Source organism: Chelmon rostratus, chromosome 12 (assembly GCF_017976325.1).
Source record: "Chelmon rostratus isolate fCheRos1 chromosome 12, fCheRos1.pri, whole genome shotgun sequence".
In the NCBI taxonomy this organism is placed as follows: Eukaryota; Metazoa; Chordata; class Actinopteri; order Chaetodontiformes; family Chaetodontidae; genus Chelmon; species Chelmon rostratus.
In genome coordinates this window covers 9,628,900-9,640,375 of record NC_055669.1, presented here as the reverse complement: position 1 = coordinate 9,640,375, position 11,476 = coordinate 9,628,900, and the positions used below count along the sequence as shown (strand labels likewise).

Sequence of the window (11,476 nt, the reverse complement as noted above, 5' to 3'; positions counted from 1 at the left end):
TTTTCCTGTGGCCTCAGTATATGTTAAAGAAATAACTCATCAGGCTGCAACATAAACCAAAAACACCCGGAATTCATTTGTTTCCTCAACAATGTCGTAACAGTTTCCTCTGTGAGGTTTTCAGGTGTTTACTGTTTTTTTAGAGGCTTATTTTATTATTATTTTTTAGACCAGGTGTCACAGTCATCTCAATTTAGTTACAATTCTCTTTTTTTTAAAATTTGGTTTGTGTTTCTAGCAATCATAATGAGCAAAGACAGCAGATGTATGTTGATGTAGGCTGCCACCTCATCCTGAGGCTGCAAAATTTAATTGCTGGAGTCCTCTGTGTCATCCATGGCTACGTCATCACCTGTTGATCTAGATGTGGTCTCTTCGCTCTGGTGGTGGACACAAGCCACGGTATATAGCATTTCAAGTTTCTCCTTAAGTTCTTGAAAATAGTGAAAATGAAACATAACATGAATGCTTTAAGAGGACAGGCAAACAAAAAGAAAATAGAATCATCAAGGAGGGTTAAAACCCCCTGATAAGCCCATTGGGCTCGAGGGTTTTCAGGACTCAAACGCAGAACACAAAAGACTCCAACGAAAGGCGAGCACAATAGCTAAATTTGTTAACACAAGGTCCTTCTACAAACAGGCAAAAACAAAAGGTGCTTGGGCAAAAAGGGTAAATAACAAAAGGCGCTGAGGATCTCAATAGGGCAAACTATAATACAACTAGAGTGCTAGACAATTACGCTGATTTAGGACGCAAGGCAGAGATCACAGGATGCACAAGACGTAGGAGACAATCTGGCACAGGACAAAGGGAGACATCGACTATATACGTGAGGTAACAATGAGCAGGTGAAAACAATCAGGGCAGGGCAGACAATCAGACAGGCGGGAAGGACACCAGGAAGTCAATGGTCTGAAACAAGAGGAGAGTTGGGGTTTCACAATAAAACAGGAAGTCATGTCATAACAAGACAAATGATGTGGGTAACAGTTCCCTGTTACCCACAGTTCCCTGTTACCCACATCATATTTTCTCTCAGCTGGTGACAGGTAGGCGCATGGCTGAATCTTGCTGTCCCGTGTGTTCCGCTGAGACAGGACCGCTGCTACACCCTCATTAGAAGCATCCACCTCGACAATGAACTGTTGCTGAGGGTCGCGAACGGTGAGCACAGGTGCTGTAGTAAAGGCCTTTTTTAGCCGATGGAAGGCGGTTTCAGCATCTGGGGACCACTGGAAAACTGATTTTGAGGACGTGAGATTATGGAGGGGAGCCGCATGCTAAAGTTAGGAATGAACTTTCTGTAGAAATTGGCAAATCCCAAAAACTGCTGCAGTTTCTTACTGTTAGTGGGGTTCGGCCAATTAGGTCCATCTGGATCTGAAATAACATATCCCAGAAATGAGACTTGCTTTGTGTGAAATTCACACTTTTCTGCCTTAATGTAAAGGTAGTGATTTAAAAGATGAGACAAAACTTGGCAATATGGTGCTGGTGAGATTTCAGATCCAGGGAAAAAATCAAAATGTCATCTAGGTTTACCAAGACTAAGTCATTGAGGAAGTCTCTCAAAACATTGTTTACATACCCTTGAAAGACGACCAGGGCATTGGTTAATCCATACGGCATCACCAGATAGTCATAATGTCCGCTGGGGGTATTGAACTTCCGTTTGTCCCCCTCCCGGATGCTAATAAGATGGTATGCATTCCTGAGAAACTTTTTTTTTTTGCAAATAATCATTAACTTAGAATTTAAAGGCAGCAACACATTGCAAAAAAGTTGGCAGGGGCCTTTTTACCACTGTGTTACATCGCCTTTCCTTTTAATGACACTCAGCAAACGTTTGGGGACTGAGGAGACCAACTTTTGAAGCTGTTCAGGTGGAACTCTTTCCCATGCTTGCTTAATGTACAGCTTAAGTTGTTCAACAGTCCGGGGTCTCCGTTGTCTTTTACTACAGAGCCATGCTGTTGTATCACGTGCAGAATGTGGTTTGGCATTGTCTTGCTGAAAAAAGCAGGGGGTGTCCATGAAAAAGACGTTGCACGACACGACGTCCACAGTTTCCATAAACAATTTGAAATGTGGACTCGTCAGACCACAGAACACTTTTCCACTTTGCATCAGTCTATCTCGAGGAGCTCGGGCCCAGCGAAGCCGGCCGCGTTTCTGGGTGCTGTTGATAAATGGCTTTCGCTTTGCATTGTAGAGTTTTAACTTGCACTTGCAGATGTAGCGATGAACTGTAGTTACTGACAGTGGTTTTCTGAAGTGTTCCTGAGCCCATGTGGTGATGCCCTTTACACACTGATGTCGGTTTTTGATGCAGTACTGCCTGAGGGATCGAAGATCACAGGCATTTGATGTTGGTTTTTGGCCTTGTCGCTTACGTGCAGTGATTTCTCCAGATTCTCTTAACCTTTTGACGATATTACGAACCGTAGATGATGAAATCCCTAAATTTCTTGCAATAGCTCGTTGAGGAATGTTGTTCTTAAAGTGTTCGACAATCAGCTCATGCTTTGTTCACTAAGTGGTGACCCTCGCCCCATCCTTGTTTGTGAATGACTGAGCATTTCAGGGAAGCTGCTTTTATACCCAATCATGGCACCCACCTGTTCCCAATTAGCCCGCTCACCTGTGGGATATTCCAAATAAGTGTTTGATGAGCATTCCTCAACTTTGTCAGTCTTTTTTGAAACATGTTGCAGACATCAAATTCCAAATGAGCTAATATTTGCAAAAAATTACAAAGTTTACCTGTTTGAACATTAAGTAACTTGTCTTTGCAGTGTATTCAATTGAATATAGGTTGAAAGGGATTTGCAAATCATTGTATTCTGTTTTTATTTACGATTTCATGCATATGACAAGAAGTTCCTTTAATCATTGCACTGTTCGTGTTCTTGTTATTTTGTCCAGTCCTTCTACAGTACATGATGACGATGATTATTGTCCCTGTGTGACCTCATTCATATTTGTAGCAACTGTTAGGAAAGTTCCAAGGCATTGATTAAATAGAAATACAGTGTGATGAACAAAATTGAAAGCACTTATGCTGACAGTTGTTCAGAGACTGGATGTGAGTTGATGAACAGTCAATAATCGGGTGCAATAAGCAGGGAAACATGGCAGGTGTAGGAGTGCTGCCTCCTACTGGACGTACCTGGAAGAGATGGGACAATCTTTTACTAAGGTTCATCGTCCTCTACCATGTGGTAAATGTGTACATATTAAAGTAAAACCACAGAATAAAAAATATATTAAGGTAGTTATTATGGTTAATGTGTTAAAATTTGTGACAGTGAGTTTTGTGAAGAGATCTGAAGGAAAACATAAAGTCAACTTGCATAATAGCCTCAGGCAGCTTGTGCTAAAGTCCAAGGGCCCAAACAGCAAATATTGTGCACGAAGAGAGAATTTCTGTCATGTTCAATGCTCTGCACAATCGAGCATGCAACTTTTTCTCAGTGACTTTTGACTGCAGCCACCAAGGGGCAGCATAACATCCCATAACAGCCACATTTCCCTGTGTCTTTTCTTTGTATGAGAGTGATCTGAATTGGCTGAAACCAAGAGTTAATCTGCAAGTATTTTGATAATGAATTAATTGTTTAAGCAGAAATGCCAAGTATTGTGTGTGTGTGTGTGTGTGAGTGTGTGTGTGTGTGTGTGTGTGTAATATAATAATTGATATCGGTCGTACAAACTGAATGATGATGACAACCTGCAAACTTTGGGGGTATTTGGGCCTTACAGGGCGAATCTGGTCCTCATCATCCAGATGAAACGTCCCACTGCCAGTCGTGCTAAAGAAGAATATCATGAAAACTGATACACTGACCAGGAAATGAAAATAAAATCAAACATTGGGAGCTGTTGTTGAACTGATTAGCAAAGAGATTTGTTCATCAGTTATAGTTGAAACTACAGTAATTTATAGATCTGCAATGAAATAATGCAAACTAAACGTGATTCAAATGTTAATGTGCCAGAGCTTTGTCATAATATGCTTTACAGAAACCAGCTGTCCTGATACAGACAAAAGCGTATTTAAAGCTGCTGACAGTGCTGTCTCTAGTCACTCCCAATTTCATTCCCTCAAGTGAAATTTTTGGATTTGAATTGTATTTCTCTCAGTACACTTTCTGTTTTGGTGTATATATAATTTAATACCCTTAGATTTACTTTATATGATGATGTAGCCTATAGTATTCTACAATATACATTTTGTCTTTGCATCTTTGCATTCTTGTCTTCTGATACTGGGACAATCCACTGTCCCTGTGTGGGATGATTAAATTCTTATGTTAGTTCCCCGTCCCCTGAGGGCCATAGGCTCTGCACATATTCATGGAGATATTCATAACAGGAAGAGGTGTTATATTAACTTTACTTCAGTATTCAGTATTCAGGTGCAACTTTCAATTAAAACAGAATTTAGTAAAGGATAGAAGGGATATTTAGATTAGATTAGATTAGAATAGATAAGACTTTATTGATCTCACAATGGAGAAATTCAATATTACAGAAGCTCTTCAGAACACACGGGGGGGGGGGCGCAAACAGCAAATGGAGGTGCAAATAAGAACAATAGGAGCAATAAGGTGTAAAATAAGAACAATAAAGGTGCAAATAAAAAACAAACGGAGCAATTACAACTGTACAAGTTTAAAGTGTCTTTTGCCCAACAGTAGTAGTTTGTAATCAGAGAAGAACAGAGGTCATTGTACATTATAACTATACATTTAATAGTCAGGGATGATACTGACCGTGTTTCAAACACTTCAGGTGTGTTACTGTAATTTGTTGGGCTTGGCTCCATGCGTCTGTCTTTCTCGCGCCAGTCCTTTGGATGTCGCGCGCGGTTTCGGTGGGCTTTCGCACGCTTATGGCGGGCCAATCAGCGGGCAGTTTCTCCCAGAAGCGTCCCGTTGCCATGCAGTTGTCCTGAAAGCTGGTCTGTCCTGTCCGGCAGCGAGGGTGAGTTCGACAAGAAGTTATTTATTCATCACTTTATTTAATGCTACTGTGTATGAAAAGATGAATTATCTTTGAGTGATACATTTCAAATGTGCATGTTTATTGTTTATTTTCCGGTTGTTCTTCCCAAAAAATCATTAACGTTGTCAAATTAGCCGTGTCTATGTGCAAGGTTTGGAGGTGCTAGTTAGATGTTCACCAGTAGAACTAAAGTTACAGGTGTGCACAAATTATAACAACATGGCAGGAGGTGTGTTGCGGCCAGGCCACTGAATACAGTTTTATATTAGTCGAAATGTCCGAGGCCAGCAGGCAGCTGCAGTCACGGCAGTAAGTCGGTTGGAGACAGACACGCCTGTCGTTGTGTGTCTCTCCAATAACATTTGAGAGCACGCCCGAAAAATTACCATCCGACCAATGGTAACAGTTATGCAAATATTATGTTAGCAGGCAGCTTTAATGTGAAGTTGCCAGATTCATCGCTCAGTTACTAACACAGTGGAGTGCAGACAGTGTGCGTACAGTCGAGAAGATACCAGGATAACTACGAGACTACTGTACTCTTTGCTCTGAGGTGGATTTGGATTTTATGTACAGCATGACATTTGAGGAACTAAATGGAGATTATTCTCAAGAAAGGTAAATCCTATGGATTATGACGAACTACATTTATTCTAATATATCAGTGATGCACATTTAATGTTAACCTGCTATGATGCAGTTGCTTGTCTGCTGCAATATTACATGAGTTAAATAGATTGATGCACGGCAATGCTCATTTGTAATCGATTTACTACTGTACAGCGTCTTTACAGCTGGTGAAGTTATTAAAATAACGTTGCAGTATTTTGTTCGGCAAACTGTTGAGAGCCTGTCGCGAGACAGACTGCACTTTTCGATAACTAGCGTTAGCTTATTAACACGACGCCGCACACCGGTTAAAGGTAACTAAACAGAATACCTATATATCAGAATACCTGACAGGACAGTCTTGAACTTGTCGTTTCACTTCCCCACCGCTGCCCGAAAAGTTAACTTTTAGCGGCGAGACGAAGTTCTGCACGTCGGTCAGTTGTGCTTGAAACGATGCCGGGAGGTTAGCTAGCAGCGAAGCTAACGTTAGCCGGAAAACAGACGGTGGAAAGTTTTTGTGGTGTAATTGTAAAGATTTTAACATCAAATTGTTTGCATCTGTATCGCAGAATGGATTCAGTGGCGAAAGCTCTGGAAGAAGTCCTCACCTCTGCGTTACCACAGGGCTGCATTACAGTCGGAGTCTACGAGGCTGCCAAATCTCTCAATGTGTAAGTACTAAGTTATATCTGCTAACACTGAGTTACTGACCTACTGATAGTTGTTAGAGACCTCTGACAAATCCTGTAATACGCATGTACATGCTTGCTTATGTCTAGCAGGACATATACTTTACTGTCTTAAAACATAGACTAAGCTTCTATCTTGTTTTCCTTCCCTCCTCAGAGACCCCGATAATGTGGTTTTGTGTATCCTGGCCACTGATGATGAAGATGTGAAAGATGTGGCCCTGCAGATCCACTTTACCCTCATTCAGGCTTTCTGCTGTGAGAATGACATCAACATCCTGAGAGTCAACAACACCCGGCGCCTGGCAGAAATACTGGGTGGAGGAGGAGGTGGAAAGCAGAGTGGGGGCGAACCTATGGACCTACACTGTGTCCTGGTCACAGTAAGTATCTTTTCTCATCAATCAAGGTGTTTCATACCTAAATAATTATAATTTTATACAAGATGTTGAGACGTGCATGTGAGTGAAACTGTTGTTCAAGGAATAACTTGTCAGGACTTGTTTTTGGGCATTTGGTAAACATGAATATGACTCCTCCCTCATATGACTTGTCAGGAATTCCAGCAGAGGGGAATACCTTGCATTTGCACACACACTGGGGTTATTTGTAACTTGGTGGAATGTAAATTATATAAAGGGATATATATGCATTTAGATGACTTATTCTGTTCTTATCAATACTTTCAGAGTCCACATTCTTCATCATGGAAGGACCCTGCTTTGAGCAAAGTGAACCGATTCTGCAGAGAGAGCCGCTGTATGGACCAGTGGGTACCCATAATCAACCTGCCGGAACGATGAACTTTGAGATGCAAAAACCTGTGAAAGGACTCATATCTGCACAGGAAGAGTGGTGTGAACCCTGATGGACACATTGCCACCCAGAGATCAAATTCCAAAGCACTGCTGAAAAGAAAAATTTTGGAAGAAAAAAAAACACCCCGGTATCTACATGGGGTGTATTTAAAAGAGAAAATAAAGTGCAGGGGGATGGATTTCCACGCTGGACAGGACTGTTTGGAGTTGCGTCTGTCAGCCTTGGCAACCTAAACGACATGGCGAGGCACTTGTATCGTCAGGCAGTGGAAATTCAGAAAAAATAACAAAAAAAGCATGTGTGTGCTTTTTAATGTGAAGCCGGACACTGTACAGAAGGATTCTATCATGCATGTGTCGTAAGGCCTCTGTGACGAGTCAGTCAAGTGGGGAGAAACCAGAAAGTGGAGCTGTTGAGTGGACCAAGGCCTCGGCCTCTCTCTGCAGAAACAAAGCACTTGTTGAAACACTGGACCTTTTTCAACTTCACTTATTTGATTTAAATTGTTAATGTTGACGTTGCTATTGTCATAATTTAAAAAGGGAAGGGCTACACATCCAGTGAAGACATTCTGTTTAGTGTTTCCCATGCCAGCTGGGTTTTTTGCCACAAGTAAAATAATTCATTTGTTACAATTTAAGTTATTTCTAATGATATTTAAGTGTATTTATGTTTCATTTTATACCTTAACTATTTGCAAAATCTGAATACATATGTATTGCTGTCAATAAAAAGTTGTTTTTTTGGAGCCAGAACTGCACGTGTTTTTTCATTTCTGGAAATTTTAGCAAAGCCGAGCTGAATTCTGACCTTTAGCAGTTGCAGTTGTAAAGAGGAGTCACGTGCGGATCACAGGGGTCATGTTGGCCTCTATGGCCTCACTGCCATCTCTGAGCTGAAGAGAACAATAATCCTCAGCGCTCTCTCTGCACTGGCTTCTGCCTCAGTCAGCAGGACCATGTTCATTCATCCAAACAGGTTCCCTTTTCACCGATTCTCAGTGATTTGTTGGACAGTTTGGTTTGCCTTTTCACCAGCTGACTTCCTGGAGTCATGTGACAGCCGAGAGCATGTGACAATTGCACTTTGCGCAGGGAAAGAGAAAATATGGGCACATAATGCTCATATTTCACATATTGCACCATGCAAAATATTCATAAGAGACGTGAGGTTTCATCAGGTGTTTTCGTGCTATTTGTGTCGCTGGCCGCCTCTGCCCTTGGGACTAGAATATGTGCTGCTTACTGAAGAGCACATGACTGGAACAGCTTGGAAATTTTTGTAAAGGAGGCACTGGCATGCAATCTGTTGTGCAAGCTGGTCTGAACTGCTCCTTCTACTCCCCCGCGCCTTTTCCATATAAACACACACACACACACACACACACACACACACAGGTGATCTCCCCGGAGATGGATGTCAGTGACGTCACGGGGCTGATGTAAGGCAGGCAATCCCCTCCAGAAGTGCAAAGTCATAATCACGAGAAGGCAGAGGCTGTCCTTGAGTTGCACAACCCAGTTCAGCTTGTCATGTGAGAGAGGTCATGTGACTTTCTTTGACATTTCCAAATTAAATGCTTTATAAAATCTGGCAGATAACATCAGTAGTAAAAGTGGTTATACAGTGTAGCGCCATATGTTTTTACTTTGCACCCATTGGTAATTCATTGCAGTTGGGTTGATTGTCATCAGTTGTATTTTGAGTTAATCTAGTCACAGAGTACTGTGTGTTTTTCCATTGCGTTGGGTTTTCTTTCAAACACACGGTGGTTAGGTGAACCAGAAGAGCAGGTTGGGCTCCCTGCTCACTACATGACCCAGAAGCACCCTGCTGCAGATGTTATTATTATTATTAGCTAATTTATAGGGAAACTAAATACACTTAAACTATCAATTTCCCTGTCATAACTTACAGTAAACATAGCCAGGTTTATTAAGTGTACTGTATGAGGTCAACACAGTAACACACAGGCAGCACTAGTGCAGTCTATATAGCACCATAGAATTAAGGATGCACAGTTCATGCACAGAGTTCAAATATCTTTGTGAGATGATGTAAAAGTGCTCTTGAAACGATCACAGGTACCTGAAGTGTTCCCTTGGCCTAGAAAAAACCACTACCCAGTGGTTTCAGTCGGCATTGTGTGAAAGGTTATCTGATGTTTGACCGCAGGGTGTGATGCCGACTGATGTCATGCGGCATTGTTGTCATTGAAGGGAAAAGGGTATTTTAGGATGTGACCAGCGGAGGGCTGATGCAAGTGTTAAAATGCCTCTTTGGCCTTCCAGTGAAGCCAGTCCAAAAAAGGCCGAGGTCTGCTTACCGTTATTAGTGCCTGCTGGCTGTATTGTGGGTCAATGTTCAGGTGTAGCATTATCTTTGTGTTTCTAAAATAGAGCAGAGTTTGATTACCTGATAAGTCACGGGGCACTTTGAATTGCGCAAGAGGGGAACATATTGTATAACTTGAGTCAGTGGTATAATGCATATAGAATTGTATAATACTCATTCATTGCACCAAAGATTAAGAACATAAAGAAATCAGTGTGCTAAACTTGGTGAGAGGGGCAAGGTAAATGTCAGGTTAAGATAACAGTATTGCAGCATAAATGGAAAATCCACCATAAAACAGTAGTTATACTGTGATATTCAACATGAAGACTGTCTTACTGAGCTGCGAATCAAAGCATCAAACCCTGAATTGATTTCATTAGGTGACATGTTTTGGAATTTGTCTATTAATTATAGGTCATACATTTATTGTTTGGGATATTCCACCTAAATTATGTTGATTGGAATACAGCCTTAAGATGTCAATCTAAATATTCACCAGCTAAATCCTCTGATAAAAACTGAGCTGGACGACAAATATAACACACATTCCATTTTGGGGTGGAATTTCCCGTAAAAGGTCGCGATTCATAGCTGCCACAGCTCATTTATGGCCACCGGTGGAGGAAGAGTCCAGATCCTTTAATTAACCATAAAAATGCTTTTGTATTTTATATGAGTTTAATTGCGGGACAAGTTTCAAATGCATAATTCTGATTAGCACAAGATGACCTCACTTTAAAACCAACATAGCATTGCACAACTCGGACTTGATTATGTCTAATCAGCATAATCAGCGAAGTGGGTATAATATAAAGTAATGCATCGTGTTTTATAAGCTGATCACGTGTTTTAAATGTAAAATCAAACCATTAGAATAAAAAGTGTAATATTTGCCTCTGAAATGTGGGGCAGCAGTATAATGTGGCAAAAATAGAAAATACTCAATTACAAACACCACCTGAGTATTTAGCTACTTTACACCACTGGTTTCGGGTGGATCATGTGAACTTGAAATCTATGGGAGAATTGGCTGCAAAGGCACTTACACAGTTAAAATGGGCCACCGCAGTCCACTCTGTCAACCCACACCCTCCACCCACCACCCACCACCCTCACCCTCCTGTCCTCCCTCCCTCCCCTTCCTCTCCCCCACATCAGCACATTCCAACACACTGACACTGTAACTGCCAGGACAGATTTTCACAGCGAGGCACATGGTCAGTGAGCGGGCTGGCCAGCCGCCGGCCACATGCCCCCCTGTGATTCTCACATTGTTGCACAATGACAACCTGGGATTACTGCAGAGGCTGATGCTCTGGTGTGGGACGTGCTTCAGGCCTTCAGGGGCAGTCATGCTTGCAGAGAATATCCAGGCAGTCTGTGTCATATTCGTGCATGACAGGAAGACCTCTACAAAGTCCAAAGTTAGCTAAAAAACATGCATTATGATGTATTTCACTGTGTGCTATCTTTGGCATTCAATGAAGGTGTTCTTCAGTCTACGCAGTGCAAATGCACCTGGCTTTTCCTGCAGCCACATTTGATGTTTCAAAGAAAACAGCACAATCTGTGAGAAATAAAGAGTCTATTCATACTTTAGGCGGCCCTTAAATAATAGGTGACAATGCTATTTCAACATTTGTCAGATTGAAGTGTGGGAGTTCTCACATCCAGTTCAGTATTTTTGCACTAGTTACAATGGGTGACAATGAGTATTATTCCTGTCTGATCTTCCTATTGTGTGCAGGAGAAAACTGAACAAGCTGTTTAACCTCCAGCTGGCCAGAAACAAGGTCAGAGAGACCCGAGCGGCCACCAGCGGAGAATGAAAACAGACTCTCACGCTAAGCAGACATTTTCCCAAAATAGTTACTCAACTCTCCAAGAGCGGAAATCAGGGTTTGGTTCTTTCTATATTTAGCCCTGTTGTGTTCTCTGGTTTCTGACAGCCATGGCGAGAGGCCCGAGGTCTCTCCTCTCCTGAGAGACATAAACAAGCGACTAATGAG

At 41.8% G+C, this 11,476-nt stretch overlaps 1 protein-coding gene across 1 annotated transcript; it reads left to right on the top strand.

Annotated features, from left to right (window-relative positions):
- Nucleotides 1–5,491: 5,491 nt before the first annotated feature.
- gadd45aa (growth arrest and DNA-damage-inducible, alpha, a) lies at nucleotides 5,492–7,885 on the top strand. The gene is made up of 4 exons (XM_041948832.1): nucleotides 5,492–5,628; nucleotides 6,192–6,293; nucleotides 6,469–6,694; nucleotides 7,001–7,885. The coding sequence occupies exons 1-4, from the start codon at nucleotides 5,579–5,581 to the stop codon at nucleotides 7,112–7,114; spliced, it is 492 nt and encodes a 163-aa protein (XP_041804766.1). The 5' UTR covers nucleotides 5,492–5,578; the 3' UTR covers nucleotides 7,115–7,885.
- Nucleotides 7,886–11,476: the final 3,591 nt, after the last annotated feature.